This window comes from Narcine bancroftii, chromosome 10 (genome assembly GCF_036971445.1).
Source record: "Narcine bancroftii isolate sNarBan1 chromosome 10, sNarBan1.hap1, whole genome shotgun sequence".
In the NCBI taxonomy this organism is placed as follows: Eukaryota; Metazoa; Chordata; class Chondrichthyes; order Torpediniformes; family Narcinidae; genus Narcine; species Narcine bancroftii.
In genome coordinates, this window is record NC_091478.1 from 102,903,409 (window position 1) to 102,927,704 (window position 24,296).

General features: G+C 44.5%; 1 protein-coding gene across 8 annotated transcripts in view; it reads left to right on the forward strand.

Moving 5' to 3' along the window:
• Nucleotides 1-24,296, forward strand: part of LOC138745045 (chromodomain Y-like protein 2) — a 317,440-nt gene that overhangs the window by 256,384 nt on the left and 36,760 nt on the right. For 2 of the 8 annotated variants that reach the window (XM_069902111.1, XM_069902110.1), the window contains exon 2: nt 11,796-11,857. The exons of the other annotated variants lie outside the window; for them this stretch is intronic. In XM_069902111.1, coding sequence (XP_069758212.1) covers nt 11,825-11,857 — 33 coding nt within the window. In that variant the 5' untranslated portion in view covers nt 11,796-11,824. The remainder of the gene's footprint in view (nt 1-11,795; nt 11,858-24,296) is intronic. 8 annotated transcript variants of the gene reach the window in all.

Genomic DNA, 24,296 nt, shown 5'->3' on the forward strand with positions numbered 1-24,296 from the left:
CTTGCAGAGTTGATGAAGATTTGTGGGTCAGTACCAGGTGTAATGTTGCATTCCCCAGTTTATTTTACTGTAGCTTGACACTTTTACTTGATGAAAGAATCATGAGGTTTATCCATTTGGCATTTGAATCGCACACCCTATAATCGCATGTACGGAACAGAAACAACCTCTGAGCCGGGCAGCCTTGAGCCTTGTGCAGAATGACATGACGTGAATGGAAGGTTATTAAGTTGGCTGTTCTGAAGAAGCTGACAGTTTTTTTATTATGTTCACAATCAAAAATGGACTGTGAAAGAAATGAAGCTAATGAATATTTTCACAAAAGAATTCTGTCCATTATCAACCTATCGAATCAATTACAGTGCACAATGAAGATTTTGCTTTCTGAAAACATGGATTTTGGGCTGGTGATCACGAAAATCACCTTTAAAGTTTCTTATCACATACTCTTTTTTAAATATTACCTATGTTTTTGATTTACTCTCATATTTTAGGTCAACTTCAAGCCTACAAAACTGCAACATGTCATTGAAAATTCATTTTCTGCATTTGCTCTTGGACGTCTTCCCTGCTGATCTGGGTGAAGTCAGTGACGAACATGGTGAAAGGTTTCACCAGGACATTGCAACCATGGAAAAGCAGGATCAGGGCAACTGGAATCCATCGATGCTGGCCAGCTTGTTGGACACTGACATGAGAGGCATCAGATGCCGAGTACAAACGAAAATCAGCGGCAAAACATTTTTAGGTCAGGTGGTCAAATGCAATGTGTCAACGTCATTATGCAATTAAACCTGCTAAATTCAATAAAAGGAAGAGGAGGCAGTGTGTGCTTTCTCGTTGATACTGGGTGGTGCACGGACACTAGAGTTATGTCTAATGCCTTCGAACAAATCTCAATTAAACGCAGTCGCTTCCACCAGAGCTTACATCCCTCCCGATGATGATTACAAACAGTCATTTGCGGAGCTGCTTGATGTGGCCAGTAAACAAGAGATGGCCTAGCCCGACGTGCTACAAATCTTAGTCAGAGTCTTTAACCAGCCCTGTGTCAAGAAAGCCCTGCCTAATGTACCAGAGGTCCCAGCACCCTTGATCACTGCTATGCAAGATAAGGCCGAGTGTTCTTTCCTGAGACCACACTTTGGCAGGTCTGATCAACTGGCTGTGCTCCTTCTGCTTTTATACCGACAGAGCCTGAAAAGGGACAGGACAGGACAGCTGGAAGGTGGTCACAGGAGGCTGAAGAGCAGTTACAGGACTTGCTCGAGTTAGCAGATTGGGCAGTGTTCAAGGACTCTGCTGAGAATCTGAACGAGAACACTGAAACTGACACAGACTTTATCAAAATCCCCGCCAAATCATCCAGTGTTTTCACAAAACTTAAGCCCTGAATGAACAATGAAATCTGGAATCTGCTGAGAGCCAGATCACAGGCATTTAAATCTGGAGATCCAGATCAGTACCGTAGGAGCAGGTATGACCTGCTAAAAGCTATCTCCTGGGTGAAGTGGAGATTCTGGATGAAAATGGAAACAACAAGGGGCACCCGACAGCTGTGGCAGGGCCTAAATGCCATAATCTGTTACTGAACCAAATCCAGTAAAGTAGCAGACGGCAAAGCTTTTCTCCCAGAGGAGCTCAATGCCTTCTATGTCCAATTTGATTACAGTAATAGTGAAAAACCATCCACTCCTCTGCACCCCAACCCCTGACATTTCCATCCTTTATATAATCTGAGGAATACGTGCATGTTGCCTTCAGGACAGTGAATCCGAAGAAAGCATCCGGTCCAGATGGAGTACCTGGTCGAGTATTAAAAATCTGAGCTGAACAACTTAAGGTATTCATGGATATCTTCAATATCTCATTCTGGCAGGGCATGGTACACACCTTTATCAAACAGGTGTCAATCATACCTGTGCCCAAGAAGAGTGCAGTAACCTGCCTTAATGACGATCAGGCAGTAGTGATGAAGTGTTTTGAAAGATTGGTGATGAAGCCGATCAGCTCCTGTCTGAACAGTGACATGGATACGTTCCAATTCACCTATCGTAGAAACAGGTCTACGGCAGATACCATCTCACTGACTCTACACAAAGCCCTGGAACGTCTGGACAGCAAAGAAACATACATCAGATACTCATCATCACCTCAAAACTGATCAGCAAACTCAAGACCTGAGCGTTAACACCCCACTGTGCAATTGGATCATGGATTTCCTCACCTCTAGATTACAATCAGTGAAGATTGTTCAGAACTTCTCCTCCACAATCTCCATCAGTATCGGAGCACCACAGGGCTGTGTTCTTAGTCCCCTGCTCTCCTCACTTTACACCTACGACTGTGTAGCTCAGTACAACATCTGCTAATTTTCTGACAATATCACGGTACTGGGTTGTATAAAGAAAGGGGATGAGTCAGCACACAGGATGGAGATTGAAAACTTGGCTGAATGGTGCCCCAACATCAACCTTGCACTCAATGTCAACAAAACTAAGGAGCTGATTGTTGACTTCAGGAAAGGAAAGCCAAAGGTTTACAATCCAGTGATCATTGGGGGTTCAGAGGTGGAGAGGCTGAGTAAATTTGTTTTTGGGAGTCACTATCTCAGAGGATCTTTCCTAGACGCAACACACCAATGGTATTATGAAGAAAGCACGTCAGTGCCTCTACTTCCTCAGGAGTTTGCGAAGGTTTGGTGTGACACCAGAAACCTTGGCCAATTTCTAGAGAGGTATGATAGAAAGTGTGCTGACCGGCTGCATCATGGTCTGGGGACACCAATACTTCTGAGTGTAAAGCCCTCCAAAAGGTAGTGGACACAGCCCAGGACATCACAGGCAAAACCCTCCCCACTATTGAGCACATCTGCAGAGAACGCTGCTGTCAGAGGGCAGCAGCAATCATCAAAGACCCACACCACCCAGCAGACACTCTGTTCTCACTGCTGCCATCAGGAAAGAGGTGTCGGTGCCACAAAACTCACTCCACTAGGTCAGGAACAGTTGCTACCCCTCCACCACCAGACTTCTCAACAACAAACTCAATCAGGGACTCATTTAAGAATTCTTGTGCACTTTATTGATTTTCTTTTTGTTCTCTATTACAGTTTATTTACGGTTTTTTGTTCATGTTTTACGCTGTGTGCAGTTTATTGTTTGCACAACCAAATAGTGATAATTCTGCCGCGGCCGCAGGATAATCTCCAGGGTTGTTTGTGATGTCATGTATTTGTCAAAAAGTGTCCTGACCTGAAACATTGACTATAAAAAGGTGCTGACCCAAAATATTGATGGACCATTTCTGCCTGACCTGCTGAGAGCTTTTATCTTCTCAAGATTTCAGCATCTACTGTGCTTGTTTTTCTTGAGTCCTTTTGGTGCTTTGGACCGTCTGTTCTCATTTAGAATGGCCTTAAATTTGGAGATGGCCAAGGGCAGCATGGGTTGGCAAAGCAGCTGTTGGGCACCTTTGGGATGGGCACCACTTGAGTCCAATACCCGGCCAATCTCTGTCCTTGCCACCTCCAGTTCGGCAGGGAGGCATTCACTTTGGCTCAGGCTGGCCTTCAGGCAGCAGACATTACAAGGATGGCCCTGCCCTTGCTTTCATGCTCCCAGCTTTTATCTCACTGACAGCTTCAGTCCGTCATCCACACACTTCGCATCAACACCTTAGTTGCTAGTGGCAACTCGCTTGTTGCTTTGTCATTTTTAAACTGGGGCTTCCTGGAAAAAACACAGTTGTCTAAGCAGGTGCTTGGGATCACAAAACCTCAGGGATGAAGCTGCAGATGGCTGGTACTAAGGTGGCTTGAAGGAGCAGTATATGTGGACTTGTTGGCCTAATGATTGGTAAACATGGAGCTGGGGACTGACCCTTAATTCGCATCTTCCCTTTGCCTCCCTTTTCCCCACTTTGTCTGGGCCCTGCCCATCAACAGCCTCTCTCTGACAGCCTTCACCTCTCCCTGGATCACCAGTCTCCACTGTCCCCTCCCTCCTGTCCTCGTTATACTGGTTATCTCCCCTCTCAATCCTGATGAAGGATCAGGGTTCTTGTCTGAAATGGTGACTGTTCTTTTTCACCCACTCTTGCTGCTTGATCCACTGAGTTCCTCCAGCAGATTGTTTGTTGCTCCAGATTCCCCCAACTGCCATCTCTGTGCTTCTCCAATATGTTGCTGCATTTGTTTGGATGAGATCAATGCCCAAATTAGATGGGAGACTTATTCCTAGTCAGGAAGGAGTGTTTTGTGGGTGGAGGGAGTGAATGCTGCTTGTGTGGTTTCGAACATGGATCAGAAAGTCAGGGAGGAACCTGTTACCCTCATGGATTTCAGTGCCGTGATGTGCAAACAAGTTTTCCTAGAACGTCCGATTATTGGTCACTCTCTGTGCATTTAATCTTGTTCCACACATAGTTCTAAAATGGGCATTGTTTGGGGACTGTCATCATTCGATGCATGACTAATGTCGAGGTTGTACATCTTGAAATGCTCGGAGCAATTTCCAAAATCCTTTAACTAACTTGGAATGACTATCAATGATGCTTTATTAACATTAAAATGACCTCTATCACCCTGGACACAACTTCTTCTCAGAAAACCAGCACTTCTAGGATCAAAAACAGTTTTTCCTTCCAATATCAGACTTTTGAACCCATGGTTCTCTGATCATGTCTGCACCATTGCAAGTCACTTTTTGCACTGGGTATTTATTATCTTAGGTCGGTGCTGCGCAATTGCTCAGCAAAAGGAGGTGAAAGGCGCTCCTTCCATCCAATTGCCTATAGGTCACCCTTGGGCAAGGTGTTGTACCTGTTTAGCCTCTCAATTAGAGTCAAGTGAAGCCATGGATTGCAGATGGTGGATGGGTTTAGAGGCAGATTCTATGAATTGGAATTTATGATTGTAAAATTAAAAACGCTGGGTAACCCTGATCAGCAGCCAGGGTTACCCATCCAGTGTGGACATTGCAAGTGAAGAAGGCAACGGGAAACCACTTCTGCATTTTTCCCTTGTATAATCATGAACTTAACATTGACCACAGTCTGAGCTCAAAGATGGAGCCAAAGGAGAACAACTACAATTTAGAGGATTTAATTGAGATCAGGATGGATGGAGAGACATGGTCGCCCGCGCCGAACGGCAAGGCACCTGAATGAATGTATTTATTAACATATAATTCAATTAGTTTACGGTTATCAATTCTCTTTCCAAGTCCCCCTTCAGCTGCCACAAGTAAGAATTCTGGGCATATGTACATTGTGCAATTGGTATAAAAGCCAATACCTCGTCATTATTTTCATTGCATTAAACTTCTGATTTAGAATTGCAAAGTAGTTCATCGAGTGTTGGCTCGGTGTATTACTATGTGTGTTACATAGCTGCATCACATTCCAAACAGTGTTGTTTCATTTCTGTTCGCAATGTGCCTCGATTTATTGGCAGTTTGTCAAACTGAATAAACACAAGATTGGAATCCCATTTTGAGGTTGAAACATTTATTGATCAAACTGTTCATCCTTGGTAGTGATATCGTCTGTATTCCTTAATTAAACTCTAACTTTATTTAATTTGTTTCGAAACAAAAATAAATACAGCTCCGAATTTGCAGAGGGCAGCAAAGTGGTAACACTGGATACTGACCAAGAAGAGTAAATGAGAAACTGCAGATATCGGAAATCTGAAATAAAATTCTGGAAGAACTCGCTATGCAAAGAGAAGTAGTTCACATTTCAGAATTTAGACCCTTCATTCAATCCTTTCTAACCTCTATTGCAGTCAACCATCAAAGAGATTCCTGGCATCCAGCAGGTTGATGACACTAAACTGGCGAGAAGCCAGTAGCATTAATAAATTCATCCAAATAGCACAGGAGGCAAAGTCCAAGTCATAGAATCAGACAGCACAGAGACCATACCTTTCAGCTCACCTTGTCCGTGCCACCCATGATATCCATCCATGCCAAACCCATTTGACTGCACTCGGCTTGTAACCCTCTACTCTTCCTATCCAAATACCTTTTAAAGATTGTAAATCTTTCCACCTTCAGCTTCTTGTTCAAGATATCCATTACCCTCCATGTGAAAAGCTTGCTCATCAGATCACCTTTAAATATCTCTGCTCTCATCTTAAATCTTTGCTCTTTAGCTCTGGACTGCACTACCCAGGGCAAAAGAAAATCATCTATCTACCTATACAACATGTATTGGCTTCCTCTGAGGTCACCCTCTTAATTTTCTACAATCCAGAGAGAATAAACCATGTCATATGAAATCTCTCCTTATAACTATGGCCCTCCATTCCAGACAATAGTAAAGAGAGCTTTTGGCATATTGGCCTTCATAAATCAAATTGTTGAGCATAGGAATTGGGATGTTATGGTAAAGTTGTATAAGACATTAATGAGGCCGAATTTGGAGAATTATGTGCAGTTTTAGTCACCTAACTACTGAAAAGATATCAATAAGATTGAAAGAGTGCAGAGCAGATTTACTTGGATGTTGTCAGGGCTGGAGGAACTGAGTTACAGGGAAGGTTAAACAGGTTAGGGCCATTCCCTGGAGCAGTGAAGAATGAGGGGAGGTTTGATATATCAAAATTACAATGGAAGAGTAAATGTAAAAAGGCTTTTTCGACTGAGGTTCGGTGAGATACAAACCAGAAGAAATGGGTTGAGTGTGAAGGGGGAGAAGTGTTGGGAGAACATTTGAGGGAATTTCTTCACAAACACAGAGGTAGGAGAGTGGAACAAGTTGGCAGTTGAAGTGATGAATTCGGGCTCAATTTAAACATTCTTTTTTTTAAAATGGACAAGAACGTGGATGGGAAGGGTATGGATGGATAAATAATGGGTGCAAGTCAGTGGGACGAGGCAGTGTAGTAGTTCGGGACAGACTAGAAAGGCCTGTTTTCTGTGCTATAATGTTGTATGGTTTTAACATTGTGGCAAGTCTCTTCAGCACTCCCTCTACTACTATCCCATCCTTCCTCTAATGTGGTGGCCAGAACTATACACAGTAGTCTAAATTTGATCGTACGGTTGCACATGATTTTTTTTAACAAAAATAAACTTTATTCACAATAAATTATTTAAAAACAATTCAAGTCTTTTTACACTCATCACATCAGTCATATCTATATATTGTCATCAATGTACATTGTTGCATTTGTTCTCTAAATACCCTGTTACCAGCCTTGTCATTTCTTCCCCCCACTTGGTCTCAGCCCCTCAATGCATGGTAATGGGAGGATTCCAGACTGTGGTCCTTCCCCACAATGCCCTCGCATTGGCTGTACCAAGCCTCAGTGCAGCCCTCAGCATATAATCCTGCAGCCTGGAGTGCGGTAGTCACCAGCATTCCTGGACCCAAGTGCGTCCTTCACTGCAGTTCTGGATGTCTGACTCCAAGTGTGTCCTCTGTCACGCTACTGCTGGGGATGAATTGTGACAAGGAGCCCTGCATCCTTCTCCACACACTCTTTGCGAATCTGCATTCAGTAAAGAAGTGGGCGACAGTTTCCACTCTGCAGTTTTCTCAATGACAATATGTGTGGAGGGTGATGTTCCTTTTATGCAAAAAGGATCTGACTGGGAGGGCTTCTCTCACCACCAGCCAGGCCATTTGTGAGCACTGGCGATGAGGTGTTCTGCCAGATGACCTGGTCGGTCTGCTCAGGGAATCATCTGACTGGGTCCATGGAGTCCTCATCCCTCAGTTTCTGCAAAACCCTCCGTGTTGACCACTGCCTGATGGCCTTATGTTCGAAGGTGTTCTGGAAAAACTTTACAAGGAAAAATGGTGTGGCAAAGTCCAGCTGACTGGAACATTGCGTGGCAAGGGGGCCAGGCCTATTCTTTGCAATACCTGGTGCAGGTAGGACCTTGGCACATAGCAGCACTTATTGCCCTTGTACTTGGCTTCACCCACAGACTGATGCAGCCACACATGAAAGTAGTCATCAGGATGAGGGCCACACTGGGTATGCCCTTGCCCCCATTGTCTGGTAACTTTTACATGGCACCCCATCAGACCCTATCCATTTTGGACCCCCATATGAATTGGAAAACTGCTCTGGTAACCACCAGGCCAGACATGCAGGGGAATAGACCACACCTGTGCAACGTACAGCAATACCGAGAGCACCTTTCACTTGATGAACAGGTACTTCCCTGTTATTGAGAGGGAACACTGTGCCCACAGGCCCAATTTTTGGTGGACCTTTGCGATCTGCTCTGACCAGTTCTTTTTGCACGCGTCAGCCCCTCCAACCAGATTCCCAGCATCTTCAGGTAGTCCAATCTGACTGTGAAGGGGATGGTGGACCAGACTGGCCATTTACCAAAGAGCATTGCCTGCCTTGAATTACCATGGTGCCTAATGTGGACTCAAAACACCCACATATGCTGGTCAGTCTCCAGACTGATCCTGTATCTGAATAGAAGACGGCCATGTCGTCCATGTACAGGGAGGCCTTGACCTGAATGCCTCCACTGCCTGACAACGTTACTCCTCATGCCCTTGTTCTTCCTGATGGATTCAGCAAAGGGCTCTATGCAGAGTCATGACTGGTGCCAGAGGGTAGCCTTGCCTGAATCCAGACTTGATGGGGAAGCTATCAGTTTCCCATCTGTTGATCTCTGTGTAGAGCAGTTTAATCCAATTCAGAATTCCCTACCCAAAGCCCATTTTGAAGAGCACATCCATCATGTATGTGTGCGATATCTGGCCAAAGGCCTTTCCCTGGCCTAAGCTGACCACCACCCCCTGTCCTACATGTAGGTGATGGTATCCCTGAGCAGAGCAAGGCTGCCAGAGCTCTTCCTGCCAAAACTGTGCAGGTTCAGGGGCAGATTTGACTCGATTGGCAATGGCCTTGAACAGGATTTTGTAGTCAACATTAACAATGATGTGGGTCTCCAATTCTTGATATTGTCCTTCTTCCCCTTCTGCTCGAAGATGAGGTTGATGATGCCCTTTCTCCTGGAGTCTGACATGCTTCCTTCCAGGAGCTTAGCATTGTATACTTCCAGCAGGTCCGGGCCCACCCAGTCCCACGGAGCCATGTACAACTCAGCCGGTAGCCTTCATGTTGTATAATTCAGCATAAAAGGATCTGCCAATCCTCTGAATGCCCGTCTGTGAGGATCTGACTGAACTGTCCTCTTTCGCAAGGCGGTTGATCACAGAGCTCCCCCGTGAACCTTTTGGAAGAAGAAAAGATTGGAAGATTATCTTGGAGGACTCTAAGATGAGTCGCAAGGCCTACTGGCTCTTCACCTCTCTGAATTCCTCCCTCACATCCACCCCTCTCGATTGCAGAAGGAGGAGTTGCTGCAGGTTTGTCTGGTGTTGGTTTAGTTCCTGGTGTTTCTGTCTTGCACACTGAGGATAAAGAACCTCTTGATGTTCTCCTTGGTCGCTTCCCACCAGGTCATTGGGGAGTCAAGGAAGGGTTTCATGGTTCTCCAACCAGCGCACTCCTTCTTTAGTTCCGCTACATTCTCTGGGGTCCCAACTTCACATTCAGCTTCCACGTCCCCCTGCCTACCTTCTGGTTTTCCTGTAGGTGATGGGAGGTGCGAAGGAGACCGTGGTCAGAGAAGAACACCGGTGTGATGTTGGTGGTTCTGACCACGACAACTTTCGAAGACAGTCTATCCGGGACTGGATTGAGATGTCTGTCTTGACCAGGTGGGCTGCAGTTGTGCTCCACCTGCAGGGTTGCTGAAGAAGTCACACAGCTGTGCGTTCTTCGAGTTCTCCAGCTGCATCTTTGATACAGTTAAAATCCAAGTCAGTCAGAGTGACTGACTTGGATGTTGCCAGCAATGGTGGGAACTGCTGGAAGGCAGACAGCCTCACGCTCTGCATGGGCAAGGCATACACATTGATCAGCTGGAACGGGGTATTGCAGTTCTTCAGGTCCACCACGAGGAAACATCCTCAACCACCATGCAGCGAGATGCCCAGATCAGATGTGCGGCAATCATTTCCCTCCGACCAAACCAACAACCCATGGGGCCATTATTGTGACCACTTCCGATAGTTCCTGAGCTGGCGACCTGAACTCCTGAAGGAAAATCACATCTTTACCAAGGTCTTTCTTTGGCTTGGCTTCGCGGACGAAGATTTAATGGAGGGGGTAAAAAGTCCACGTCAGCTGCAGGCTCGTTTGTGGCTGACAAGTCCGATGCGGGACAGGCAGACACGATTGCAGCGGTTGCAAGGGAAAATTGGTTGGTTGGGGTTGGGTGTTGGGTTTTTCCTCCTTTGCCTTTTGTCAGTGAGGTGGGCTCTGCGGTCTTCTTCAAAGGAGGTTGCTGCCCGCCAAACTGTGAGGCGCCAAGATGCACGGTTTGAGGCGTTATCAGCCCACTGGCGGTGGTCAATGTGGCAGGCACCAAGAGATTTTTCAGCCTTGTCTAGCATGTTTCTGATGTTCCAGCATGCTAGCTTGAGTTTGTGAGCATCTTTTGAGGGGGAGGACGTGGAGGGGGAGGACGTGGAGGGGGAGGACGTGGAGGGGGAGGACGTGGAGGGGGAGGACGTGGAGGGGGAGGACGTGGAGGGGGAGGACGTGGACCTGTCCTCGGGCCTGCGCAAAGGAGCTTTTAGGTGGAGTGCAGTGCGCGCAGTACTGGCCCCACCCTTTACACCCATGGTTCGTGTGCCGTGGCCAAGCAAGCTGGGACGTGGCAGCGAGGTCCTTGGGTCGTAGGTTTTAAATCGGAGTGGCCTTCTCCTATGCAGGTTTCTTACCCGGGCTGGAGGGGCCTGCCTCCCCTCCTAGGTCGGTCCATACTGCCCGGACCGGGGCCGAGGCCGCCGCAGTTCACCCTGTGCCTGGATTGGGGCCGCCGCCTCCCACTCTCTGCCCGGATCGGGGCCTTCGCCTGCCCCACTCGACCGAGGCCGGGGCCGCCGTCTCCCCCTTGCTCCTGCCCGGATCGGGGCCGCCGCCGTCTACCCTTCGCCCGGACCGGGGCCGGGGCCGCTGCTGCTCTCCCTGTGCCCGGACTGGGGCCGCCGCCAAGGTACCTTTACCAAGGTATTGCAAGGCGTTTACACATCGTGCAGTGCGTTTAACACTCCGCGCATTGAGGGTTGTGATTTTAATCTCTACTTCATACAGTTGTACTTGATGTTCCAACTTATTACCCTGACTTATGAAGCCAAGTGTACCAAATGTGCTCTTTATTAACCTCTCCACCTCTATTGTCACTGTCAACAAGCTGTGGACATGTTCATCAAGTTCCCTCTGTACATGAACCACCCAGCTATTTATTCCATATGTCCCACCAGAATTTGCTACCCAAGATTTCTCTGAATTACAAACTGGTTCTGGTTTTATATTTGTGCATTTGTTGATTTTGTCATTAAATTAGAAAATACACAAAATAATGCACAATGGAAACCATCTCTTCACAATGCCCAACTGAATGGTATCAATGGCATATAAGACTAATCAGAAAGAGCCAATATTATAAATGGGGATAGAGAGAAAAGAAGCTGATTCTGCCATTCATTTGCATGTCATATTTTTAAGTTTAATAACGTTACGGGAGTTTGCTCTTCTGTTGAGCATGTCTCCATCAGTCCACTGTTGGTAACCAGGGGATCAACTGAAATGGATGGACTAAATTTCAACTGCCAATAACTTCTAACACACTCAAAAGAAAACCAAACTAAATCTGGAGCATCCATCTTAAGGTTAAGGTAAAATCTAAAATATTGGACATATATTTTCTTTCAAAATTTCAATATCATTTTTTATTCTGTTTTAGAATATTCATGTGATGGATTTGCACGCCAGATGGAATTAGTTTTGCTTGCTCCAGAGAAATTGGTGAGTTGTGATTATGGCTCAGTGGGCAATTAAAAACTCACTTAACTCTCATAATGAAGAGTAACGTTTTCATTTTTTAAAATCTTGAGAATGGTAAGTACATGTGCACATTCTCCCTGTGATATTATGAGGTTTGCTATCAACCCACACACAGCTACTCCCATTGAAAAAGAGATACACAGAACCACAGGCAATATTGACAAACTGATGAACTGAGCATACAAACCCTCCGTGAATCTACTAGTTATTATACAATGCCCCCCCCATAATGTTTGGGACATTCACTTTTATCCCTTATTTGCCCCTGTGCACCACAGTTTTAAATTTACAATCAAACAATTCTCAAATGATTACAGTGTGCATTCCAGATTTTATTCAAGATTATTTGTCGACATTTTGGTTTGATCATGTAGAAATTACAGGACTTTTTATACATAGTCCCTTCATTTCAGGGCATGATAATGTTTGGGGCATTTGGCTTCGCAGGTGTTTGTGAAGACTTGGTGCTTCATTGGTGCAGGAATAAGAGAGCTGGGCTTGCCTCTAAGCTTTTGATCACCTTTGGAGTCTGTATTTGCTATTTTTCGAATGAGGCCCAGAGTTGTGCCAAAGAAGCCATTAATAAAACAGTAAGAGACATCGCCCAAACCTTAGGATTACTGAAATCAACAGTTTGGAACATCATTCAGGAGACAGCTCAGTAATTGCAAAGGGACTGGTATTTCAAGGAAGACCTCTACGCATAATGAAGAAATATCCCCAAATGTATGTTCGACAGATCAGAAACACTCTTCAGGAGGCAGGTGTGGATGTGTCAATGACAACCGTCCGCAGAAGACTTCATGAACAGAAATACTGCAAGATGCAAACCACTAGTTAGCCACAGAAAGGATTGCCAGATTACAGTTTGCCAAGAAGTATTTGTGGTCCATTGCTCCAAGGTGGAAGGTAAGATTCCAGCAGGTCCACAGAATGCAGATGCTGAAATCTAAGGCTAAACACAATCTGTTGGTGGAACTTAGCGGATCAATAGATGTATATAAGATTGAGGGGCTTAGACAGGATGGCCATCCTGGACCTTTTTCATGGGCGACAATAACAAATACCAAAGGACTTCTGTTTTAGTTGAATGGAGCAATGTTTAGGGGAGATCTCAGAGGCAAGTCTTTTGTTTTTCAGGAGAATGGTGTGTGTCTGGAAAGCATTCTCAGGGCTGGTGATCGAGTGTTGTACAATAAGGACATTTAAAAGACTCTTAGATAGGCAAGTGGATGTCAGAAAAATTGAGGTTTATGGGTGCGAAATCAGGAAGGATTAGATTGTTGTGGAGTAGGTTTACATAGGTCAGCAGAATATTGTGGACTGAAGGGCCTGTACTGTGCTGTTCTTTGTCAAGCAGCCTTAGTGGTTGACATTTCGTGCTGATATTCCAAGTAAACCTCCAGAGAATGGTTCAATGGCAGCACCATAAGGACCACATGATCTCCCTCGTGCCTTTTAAATCTTTCCCCTCTCTTTAATCTATGTCCTCTAGTGTTAGATTCCCCTACCCTGGGAAAAAGACTGTGACCACTTACCTTATCCGTTCACCCCATGTGTTTATAAACTTCTGAAAAGGTTCCTTTTCAGTCTTCTGCACTTCAAGGAGAAAAATCTCAGCCTCTCTTTATAATTCAAGTCTACCTCTCCCAATAACATTCTTTTGAATATTTTCTACACCCTTTCCAGCTTAAAGATATGCTTCCCAAAACTAGGTGATCAGAACTGTTCCCAAGTGTCGTCCAACCGTTTTGTACAGTTGAAACATGACATCCCGCTCACAAATATATTTTCCATATTACTGCGACTGTGAACATTTATTCGTTTATCTACTTTTTTTCATGATGCTCTGTTTTAATTTTTTTCATATTTATTTTTTATAATTGTTTTGCATTCCTTTGTGGCAGCAGAAACAAGAATTTCATACATTAGGTGTAGGGCAATAAACTCTCATCAATATCATCAATTCCTTTGGCGAAGAGTCCCTGTGTCCATCTGTACCAAACCCATTTCCATAGCCTTCTCTGCCTCACTGAAAGGACTAAAGACTCTAGGAGGGAAAAAGTGCAAGTAGGTCATCTGCAAAGATGGAAAATAGAAAATATTGGAAATACTGGTCATGCAGCCAATGTGGAGAGAGAAACATAATTAACATCAAATCAACAATCTTTCATTTGATATCTTTTTAAAGGTCATTGATCTAAAATGTAATTACGAGTCACTCTTACCTTATTGTCAGAGTACATACATGACGTCACATACAACCCTGTGATTCCCTTTCCTGCGGGCGCAGCAGAATTACCACTAATTGAGAGTGCAAAAAAATAAATAGCACATGTAAACAAATGAAGAACTGTAAACCGATAACGAATGTAAACAAACTGTGCAATGAGTCTCTGTTTGAGGAGTCTGATGGTGGAGGGGTAGCAGCTGTTCCTGAACCCAATGGTGCAAGATTTGTGGCACCTCTTTGGTACCTTTTGTCATCACAAGGCAGCTGGGGATGACTCTTTTTAATTCAGTTACTTAAATATTCCAATCACTCCACAGAAGTCAGAACAGGCATTCTCATCTCCTTCCAGAAGAATCTGTGCCACGATCCATAATGCTAAAATCTAAAAGTTTGGTGTATGATTGCTAGGTATCCTGAGTTCAAAGGCCAGTGTGATCACCGGATATTATGACATTATCGTGTCATCCAAATTACTTAATGCTTGCTTGAAGAAGATCGTGAAATTGATGACTTCTTGTGTCAGAAGAAAGAAGATTAACAAACCTATATTTAACTTGGAATGTCTTGCTCGCTCTTGAATTTTAAATGCAAGTAATTGCTTTGGGACATGGACAGAATGCAGAACATCTTTACAAGTGGCCTTGGAGAATTTACTGAGGTGTGGTAATTGCCCTTTATACAGGATCTTGTGCTTATTGTTCACTAGTTTGTAGTGATATACAGTCTTACTGTTACAGTCAGATTATGGACGTCTATTCGGTGTTGAACACAACTGTAATCACTGGCAGTGGAATCCCATCAAGATTTTCCCAATACATATCATGCCCAGAGGAGCCAACGTCTAAGTCACATTAAAGATTTTCACCAGTCTGAGGAATCTCCACCTGACAGAATGAACATTTTTGTCCGTGTCTTTACAAGGAAAGATGTTTTGAGGTATTCTCCAACTTGATCCTGAGTTAGTTCAGCTCTTTGTCATGGTTCCTTCATGAATCTGAATGGTCAAAGAGGCCATGAGTACAGCTCGGTCATCTGATTGTACACTGGTGCTGTGCTTACCGCTCCCCAGTGTTCGTTACAGTGCTCGCAAGTCTCTGCCAACTATCAAACAATCATCTTGACACCAATGCAATCCAAACTTATTTTATACTAAACACATTCCCATCAGCTCTTCGGACAAATTGTGCCACTCACCTTGCATGTTAAGGACAATTTCCAGCAACCAATAAACCTGCCTACCTGCAAGTCTTTGAGATTGTGGGAGGGAAGTGTCTCACTTGGAGGAATCCCACGTGATCACTGGGAAAACGAGCATACTCCACACAGACAGCACAGGATGTTAGAGTCTGTCTAAGTGCCCCTTAAATGCAACTCTGAAATCTGCTTTCACCACTCCTCCTGGCTACCTATTCTCCACATCTCCTTAAGTTCATCAGATGACCTTCCACACACAAAGTCACGTTCACTATCCCTCCTAAGTCTCTGTTTTTCCAGGTTAAAGTAGATCCTATCCCCAAAATTTTTTTCCAATGAGTTCCCAAGTCATCAGCATGCAATTTCCCAATTTGTCGTTATATCCTCTCGAAGCAGAGGAGCAACATTGGCTATTGTGTTGGTGGAATAATTGGAGATTGTAAATTACTCCTAGTTTGGACCTCTGTGGTGGAGCAGATGAGAATGTATCAGTGTAGGATTTGTGTAAACAGGTCCACATGGACATGGTGAGCTGAAGGGCCTGGCTGCATATCCTGGTTACTCCATGATTGGAAAAGTGGGTTGTTATCGGGCCTAGTATGACGTTGGCAGCCTTGCCCTCTGTAACAACAATGGCTCTCCACCTGCTGAGATTTTGGCATCCTTTAGCACTTTTATGTGATATGAATGATCACCGTACAACTCTAGAGAGAGGTAAGTGAGTGCTTGTGGCATCCACTTGGGTACATTTGATCTGGTGTGCAGGCAGCAGGAGGAAAGGGAATGTACCTCTGAGTGGTGTAGTGAATTTCTGTTGGGGAAAACCAACTTGGTGGTTCAGGTGAAACATTTTGTGTGTCCAGGGTAGGCCATTCATTGTGACAGCTGTGGCGATGTTCAGAATATCAAAGTGCACTGTGGACTTTGAGAGGGCGCTGCAATGATATGAGTTGAACGTAGAAATGGAACTCTGGTCGAGGTGGGGGGGGGGTGTTTTTGGAAACTTTTTCGTTGCTGCCTTCTGCAACATAATACATCCCCAATGCTTCCTTCTGAGTCTGTGGGGTCAAACTTCTGCCCTTGACCTGTTCAGTCTCTTGGCACAATTCTTTTTGGCCATGTTTCAAGTTTCTGGAATCTGATTGGGGAAATCTTGGTCCTCTCCATTCCCTGATGTCCAATGCACAGACATCTTTATTTCATCTTCACATCAGTCACCAGGAACTACCACTGGAAAGTCTTCAATTTTCTCATTCTCAACCCATCCCTTCATTTTCACACCTCTTCCACTTTAATCTTCTCCAACCCTTTAGCCTTTTGTTTTATCAAAGAGATTTATTGAAGGAAAGAGGCCACTGAGCAGCCACCATAGAGATGATTGCATTTTCCTCATCTAAGTCCAGAGCCTCCTGGATTATTGGATGTCAAAGGCTCAACTGCGTTCTTTTTGAATCCTATCATCTTCCCACTTTCACCCAGTTTACTCTTTAGGTCTTTTTTTTTCATTAATTTATCCTGTCATCTGAGCCAACAAAGCAGGAGTAGAGGAGTCAACCGGCAGACCTGAAACACCCTTTCATAAGATCGCGATTGATCCAATTGTAAACTTAACTCTGCATTCCTGTGCAATCTCAGTAACCTTTCATTCCTCTTGTGTATCATGAACCAGCTTCAATATTCCACTTCTCCAGTTTCTGCTGGACCTCTCCCTGTTCTCCCTCTCTTGCCTATCCCTTGGTCACTTTTCTTCCAGCTTTCCCCCCTCCCCATTCAGAGAGCTATCTCCCCCCACCCCCCCATTTGCTGTTATGCCCTCCCTTCCGATCTACCTTGCCTTTCCCCCACCACCATTTGATTCATCTGCCTGCCTACGTTTTGCTCATCCCTTAATGAAGGGCTGAAGTCTGAAATTATGTGTATCTTTATCGTTGCTATATAATGTATGCCTGGTCGCAAATCACCTGTGGACATGGCCTAGGTAAGTTTAATTGGGTTCTCTAACTACCTCTGAGGTAGGTCAGGGACCCGGTTGGGTTCTGACGGGGTTGACTGAGTCACACCCTTTCTTACTGCTGTGTAACTGGGGAGTAAAATGTAAAAAGCGAGGGGGAGGCGGTGGCCCCGGCCTCGGTAGTGAGGCAGGCAGAGGCCCCGGTCCTGGCAGAAGTAAGGGGGAGGCGGTGTCCCCGGCCTCGGCAGAGTGAAGCAGGCGGTGGCCCCGGTCCGGGCAGAAAGGAGGCGGCGGCCCTGGTCCGGGCACAGGGAAGGCGGCGGCGGCGGCCCCGGCCCCACTAGCTTAACTAAATTAAGCTAGACTAAACTTTGATTCATTGGAGCGACTTCATCTCCAACATCGAAGTACTCGAGATGGCAGAGGCCGACAGCATCAAATCCACGCTGCTGAAGATCCAACTGCGCTGGGTAGGTCACGTCTCCAGAATGGAGGACCATCGCCTTCCCAAGATCGTGTTATATGGTGAGCTCTCCACTAGCCACGGAGACAGAGGTGCACCAAAGAAGATGTACAAGGACTGCCTAAAGAAAGCTCTTGGTGCCTTCCCCATTGACCACCGCCAGTGGGCTGATCTCGCCTCAAACCATGCATCTTGGCGCCTCACAGTTCGGCGGGCAGCAACCTCCTTTGAAGAAGACCGCAGAGCCCACCTCACTGACAAAAGGCAAAGGAGGAAAAACCCAACACCCAACCCCAACCCAGCAATTTTCCCCTGCAACTGCTGCAACCGTGTCTGCCTGTCCCGCATCGGACTTGTCAGCCACAAACAAGCCTGCAGCTGACGTGGACATTACCCCTCCATAAATCTTCGTCCATGAAGCCAAGCCAAAGATAATGTATGCTGTTTAACTTGCTGCGTTTCTCCAGCATTGCATTTTTACTTCAATCACTGTGTCTGCAGACTTTCATGTTTTACTCTCAGTACTCCATTTACTTGCTGCAGTAAACAACAGTTTGCATTTACCTGGCACCATGGGTTTGCAAAGATGGATCCCCATCTTAAGTTGAGGAGCACCTGTAAAACCACTTTCTAAGAACCTTCCCAATAATAGTCTGTGGTTTGATCATGACCTGCACCAAGTTACCCACAGCACTTCCATCTATTACCCCTTCTACAGTACTCTGCTATGTTTAAATTATGTTTGGAGTTTAAACACAGATTAACAGTTACTGCTGTTTCATCAAGAAACACTTATCTGGGACCTTGCAACCAAAGTCACCTTTGGCATTTCTTCAAGTTATTAATTTCAGACTTATTAAAGTTTACTGATGCCCAAACAGTTCTAACCCGGCAATCTTAATAGGGTAATGATTTTGATTTTACTCTAACCCATGATTTTAAAATGTTCAACTTGACCTTTTTAGACAATGAACAGTTTATATCCTTAAAACATTATTTAGAATAAACCAAAGTTAAATGAGTGACTCTCTGTGAGGGCGAGAATTGATTGACATGACAAATATTTGTTTGTCATATCAAAGTAGATTTCTAGATATTTATTTGGAAATTTTATCCCATTGAGCACCACATTTTTGCTTTTAAAAAAGGCATATTTTTTTTCAAATCAAGCCTGAATATATTATGGACAATTTTATAAGGAATTGGACGTTCACAATTAGCTGGAGGAACTCAGTGGGTCCAGTGGCATCAGTAGGAGAAAAGAAATTGTCAATGTTTCGGGCTAGTACCCTTCGTCAAGATATGGGGGTTGGGTTCTGCTATAAAACCTTGTCAAATTCTTTTTCTCCCACTGATGCCGCTTGACCCATTGATTTCCTCCAATAGATTGCATTGATAAGTAACCGCTACCCTTCTCTTTTAGTCCAAAGTTTCACTGGAAAATTAAGTTATCAAAAGTCGTTGAACTACCACAGGAAAGTGTTGGGAGTAGAGGTGCTGACTTTATCTGTGTCAGTGAACACTTGAATGTCCCAGGCACTGAAAACTAGAGACAAAGTGCTGGAAGATGGGATTAGTGCGGATGGGTGCCCATGTTTTAGTGTGGATATGGGTGGGCCGAATGGTATGATGACATGGTTCCAAATAAGCCCATGCATATGGAGAATTTTCTTCGCTGTCTGTGAAGACTGTAGCTGTGGGTGTGATTGAGGCAGTTGCGAAGAAAGAAGTTATTTCAAGAGACACAAGAGGTGAATATCGCCACTGGCCACCAAGATTCGCCAAATCCCAAGATGATCACCACATCCAAAACGCCTTCTAATCGAAGAATCCTCTGAATGCCGATCCAGCTGACAATGGTATCCTCATAATGAAGCATCAGCTACTTGGATATCTTCAACAGCTCACTCTGACAGGGCATGGTACCCACCCGTTTCAAACAGCCCTCTTTAGTACTAGTACCCAAGAAGAGTGTGGGAACCTGCGTAAATGACTATCGATCAGTGGCACTCATATCCGCAGTGATGAAGTTCTTTGAGAGGTTGGTGTCAGAGTATATTAGCTGCTGTCTGAACAACAACATGATCCATTCCAATTTGCCTACCGCAGCAATAGATCTATAGCAGATTGCATCTCATAAATCCCTGTAACACCTGGAGGGCAAAGCTGCATACATCAGGATGCTCTTTATTGACTAAATCTTGGTATTCAACACCGTAATCCTATAGAACATTACAGCACAGAAACAGGCCCTTCTAGACTGTGCCAAACTATTTTACTGCCTAGTCCCACTGGCCTGCACCCAATCCATAGCCCTCCATACCTCTCATACATGTAAATAAGGGATCCTTGATCTTCTCACCTCCAAAGCATGATCAGTGCAAGATTGGCAAGAACAACTCCTCCACCATCTCCATCAGCATCGGAGCACCACAGGGCTGTGTACTTAACTTTCCTGATCTACTCACTTTACACCTATGACCGTGTGGCTCAGTACGTCAAAATCATATACAAATTCGCTGATGATACCACTGTCCTGGGCTCTATAAAAAGGGATGATAAGTCAGCATAATGGATAGAGATAGAAACTTGGCTAAAAGATGTACTAGCAACCTCTTACTCCATGTCACTAAAACTAAGGAGCTGATTGTAGACTTTAGTGGGAAACCAGAGGTGTACGAGCCAGTGATGATTGGGAGATTGGAGGTGGAAAGGGTGAGCAAAATTAATTTCTTGGGGATCACCATCTTGGAGGACCTTTCCTCGACCGAACCTACTCATGTTATCGTGAAGAAATCACGTCAGCACCTCTACTTCCTCGGGAGTTTGCGGAGATTCAGCATGACATCAAAAACTTTGGCAAACTTCTACAGATGTGCAGCAGAAAATGTGCTGACTGGCTGTACGGTGGCCTGGTATCGGAGCACCAATAACTCTGAGCAGAAAGCCCTGCGTAAAGTAGTGGAACTGAAGGACCAACACGACCCAGGACATACTCTATTTTCACTACCGCCATCAGGAAAGAGAGAAAGATGCCACAAGACTCCCACCACTGTGTTCAGAAACAGCTGCTCCCTACCCCTCCCACCATCAGACTCCAGGGCAACAATCTCAATCTGAAACTCATTGAAAGGACTCTGATTTTGCACATTTTTTTCATGTTTTATTTATGACTTTCCAAACTTAAACTCAGTTATCAACATTATCTTTAACAGTTATCAGCATTAGCCACAATTTACAATTATCGATTTTATACAGTTTCTGCACAGTTCAAGCTCTTTTCATCCACCTCCCTCCCCAACCCCCACATTTAACATTTTACCAACCACAGTTACACGTGACATTCAAGACACTCGCCACAAAGGTGTGAAACACGTCAGGGTTTTATGGGTTTGTCAAGGCACCGCGGCCTGTGCAACTTCCAGGCCACTGCCAATGTGATTTGGTTTGAAATCCAATGCGAATTGGATTTGAAATTTGGACACGTTCATTGTCAATCTTATGTCCATCATATTTCCCAACAGGAACAACTCTGGGTTACTTTGCACATTATTTGTTACTGATTTTTTTCCTGTATTGCACAGTTTGTTTTTTTTTAACCCATTCTTGAGTACAGTTTACAGTTACCATTAAGTAGAAATTCTGCCTGTCCCACAGGAGAAGGCATCCCAGGGTTGAATGTGATGTCATGTATGTACTCTGACAATAAATTTGAACTTTGAACAATAGAAACAAACACTCCTCCCTGTACTGACAATAACCACACCAGCAGTGCGAGTATAAGACCGCTTTAATAAACTAATATGGACACTAAGAGGGTCTTGTCTCTCTGCAAGATGAACCTGGAAGACTAGACTGTAGCTCTGGACTGCTTTATAGACAAGGTCACCGGGATGACCCCTGGTGACCTAGTGGTGTAATTACATCTCACCACAGTCCCAATGTAGGTAATTGCATTCTGATGCTTTCCTCCCTGTTTACATGAATGAAACTGAATGTGAAACTAAACTGAATCTTCATTTTATCTCCTGATTTCTCAAATCAAGCGGCTTATCGCCACTCTTCTAGTTTGTTGGTTGTATTGAGCCGTTTTATGTCCTCAGGGAACCCCTCAGCCACTGCTGACGAAGGAGGTTAAGCAGAGAATTAGATTTTTTTTTAAAAAGAGGCTTATGATGTTGCTAAGAATGAGTGGTAAACGGAGGATTAGGAACCTTTGGAAAAATCACAAAAGGATGTTGATGAAATTGGGGAAGAAAATTGGAGCAAAAGAGCATGAAATCTAATCAGAGGTACAAATAAGAAGAGGAAAACAAACTGGAATCTCGAGCAAACAATAAGATCTTGGAGGAATTCAGCAGGCCCAAGGAGAGAAATTATAGTGTTGCAGGTCGGGGACCCTGTTTTGAGACCCGATAGCTTCAGGTTTGGAATCTTTTTCACCTTAATGTCAAATGGAAATGGAAAATGTGCAGTTAATGGCGAGACCCTTCGTGTACCAAGTGATAGGGAGGTCCAAGTCCATAGCTCCCTGAAAGCAGCCACGTTGGTTACAGGGTGATGAAGAAGACGTGGTGTGCTTGCCTTTGATGGGTGGGGCATTTGCTGCACCTTTGGTTAGACCACACTTAGAGTGCGTTTCTAGTTGCCCCATTATAGGGAGGATGTGGAGACTTCATAAAGGGTACAGAAGAGGTTTAGCAGGATGTTGCCTGCTTCGAGGTGTTAGGAGAGATTGGACAAACTTGGATTGTTCACTCTGGAATATTGGGCAGCAAGGGAAAATCTAATGGAAATTTATAATATAGTGAGAGGGTAGCATAATTTTCCCCACCCCCCCCCCCCCCCGAGTAAAAATGTCAAATAGTAAAGGACTAGTTGAGGGGGGTAAAGTTTAAAGGGGAAGAACAGGACAGGCTTTTTTTTAAAACACAAAGAGCAGGAGATGTCCCACACATGCTGCGAGAAATAGTGTTGGGAGAAGGTAAAACATATGTGTTCTAAAGTCTGTTAGATACACATATTCTGTGGGGATATGGGTCGTGTGCAGCCTGAAGAGATTTTTGTTTAATTTGGCATGTTTGCCACAGCCATCATAGGCCTGAGGGCGTTTCCCTCTGCTATAATATTCCATGTCCTTTTGAATCCTCGGATCCAGTGTTCAGTGAACCAAAGTGGTACAAAATCAGTGTGCGTTTGGAGTGCTCTATTTTGTCAGCCAGGATGTTGAATGTGAGTGTTGCCATGGCTGCAGTAGTTCGATTTAGGGATGATTTTCCTGCATGGTCCATTGGATGGGTATGGAGCACACAACCCAATGAATCCCATTGAATAATCCTTGTATTGTGCTGGTTATTAGCTGCATAGGAGCCCTTCATTGGGGTTTGGACTTCTGTTTTGCAATTGGACAGACCCCCAGCATGAGGAAATTACAGAGGTACAGAGTGAATGTTACTAGCCATGTTCCTTGTTATTTGGAGAGAAAATGCTGAAATACAAAGGCAATCAGAAATTAAGACAAAGCAGCTGGCCTGTCTTAATTATTACTTCAAAAATGTCCAATTCCAATCCAGAAAAAACTGTCCTAATGGAATGGTAACTCTTCTACAAATTTGGACAGATGGGTGAGTTTGAGGGTCAGCAGGGCTGAATCTCTGAATTAAATTTTAAAAATTCACAGCACAGAAATGGACCTTTCAAATTGACCCATTTTACCTCCATTCTTTTCCCTTTTCATTTTTCTCTCATGTATTGAATGACCTTCTCTTGGAATGCTTCTATTCTGTTCATCTACACTATTTATTTATTTATATTTTTAATTTCGACATGCAGCACGGTAACAGGCCGCTTCGGCCCACGAGTCTGTGCCGCCCAATTTGCACCCAATTAACCCAACATACGTCCAAGTTCCGTTCTGACTGACCGATCATATCTCGCAATGGACACAGGTTAGAAATTCATTCTTTCCATTTTATCATTTGTCAAATACAACGTGGCGGCCTCCAAGGCCAGCTCTCGCCAGAGGTTGGCCACCCCTGCCATAGACACTACTTTTCATAGATATTCCCCACTTTCACCCCAAAAGCATAAATTTTATATTTGCATATGTACTTTCTTTATTTTTTTTAATTTATACAGTATTTTTTTTTGGTTATAAATACGGATGGTCATAAGTCTCATAGGTTGGGGAGAGTCTGTACATCCCCAGTACCTTTTGAATGATGGGAGGAAACCAGAGCCCCGGGAAAAACCCACGCAGACACGGGGAGAACATACAAATTGCTTACTGACAGCGTGGGTTTCGAACCCCAGTCCCAATCGCTGGCGCTGTAAAAGCAGTAACTGAGTAAAAAGGAGAGGACAAAACTTTGGCAAAGATAATGAGATGGAAACTTTAGACGGGATATGTATTAAATGCTGGGCAGAAAGGTACTTTAATGTGACACAAAGCTTTTGCAATCCAGGGTTCATCATGTAGTTGCACTCAGGAAAAATGAGAGCTCAAACATGGCTTGCTATCTTGGATATCTTTTATGTGTGGAAGTGAAGGAAAGAGTAT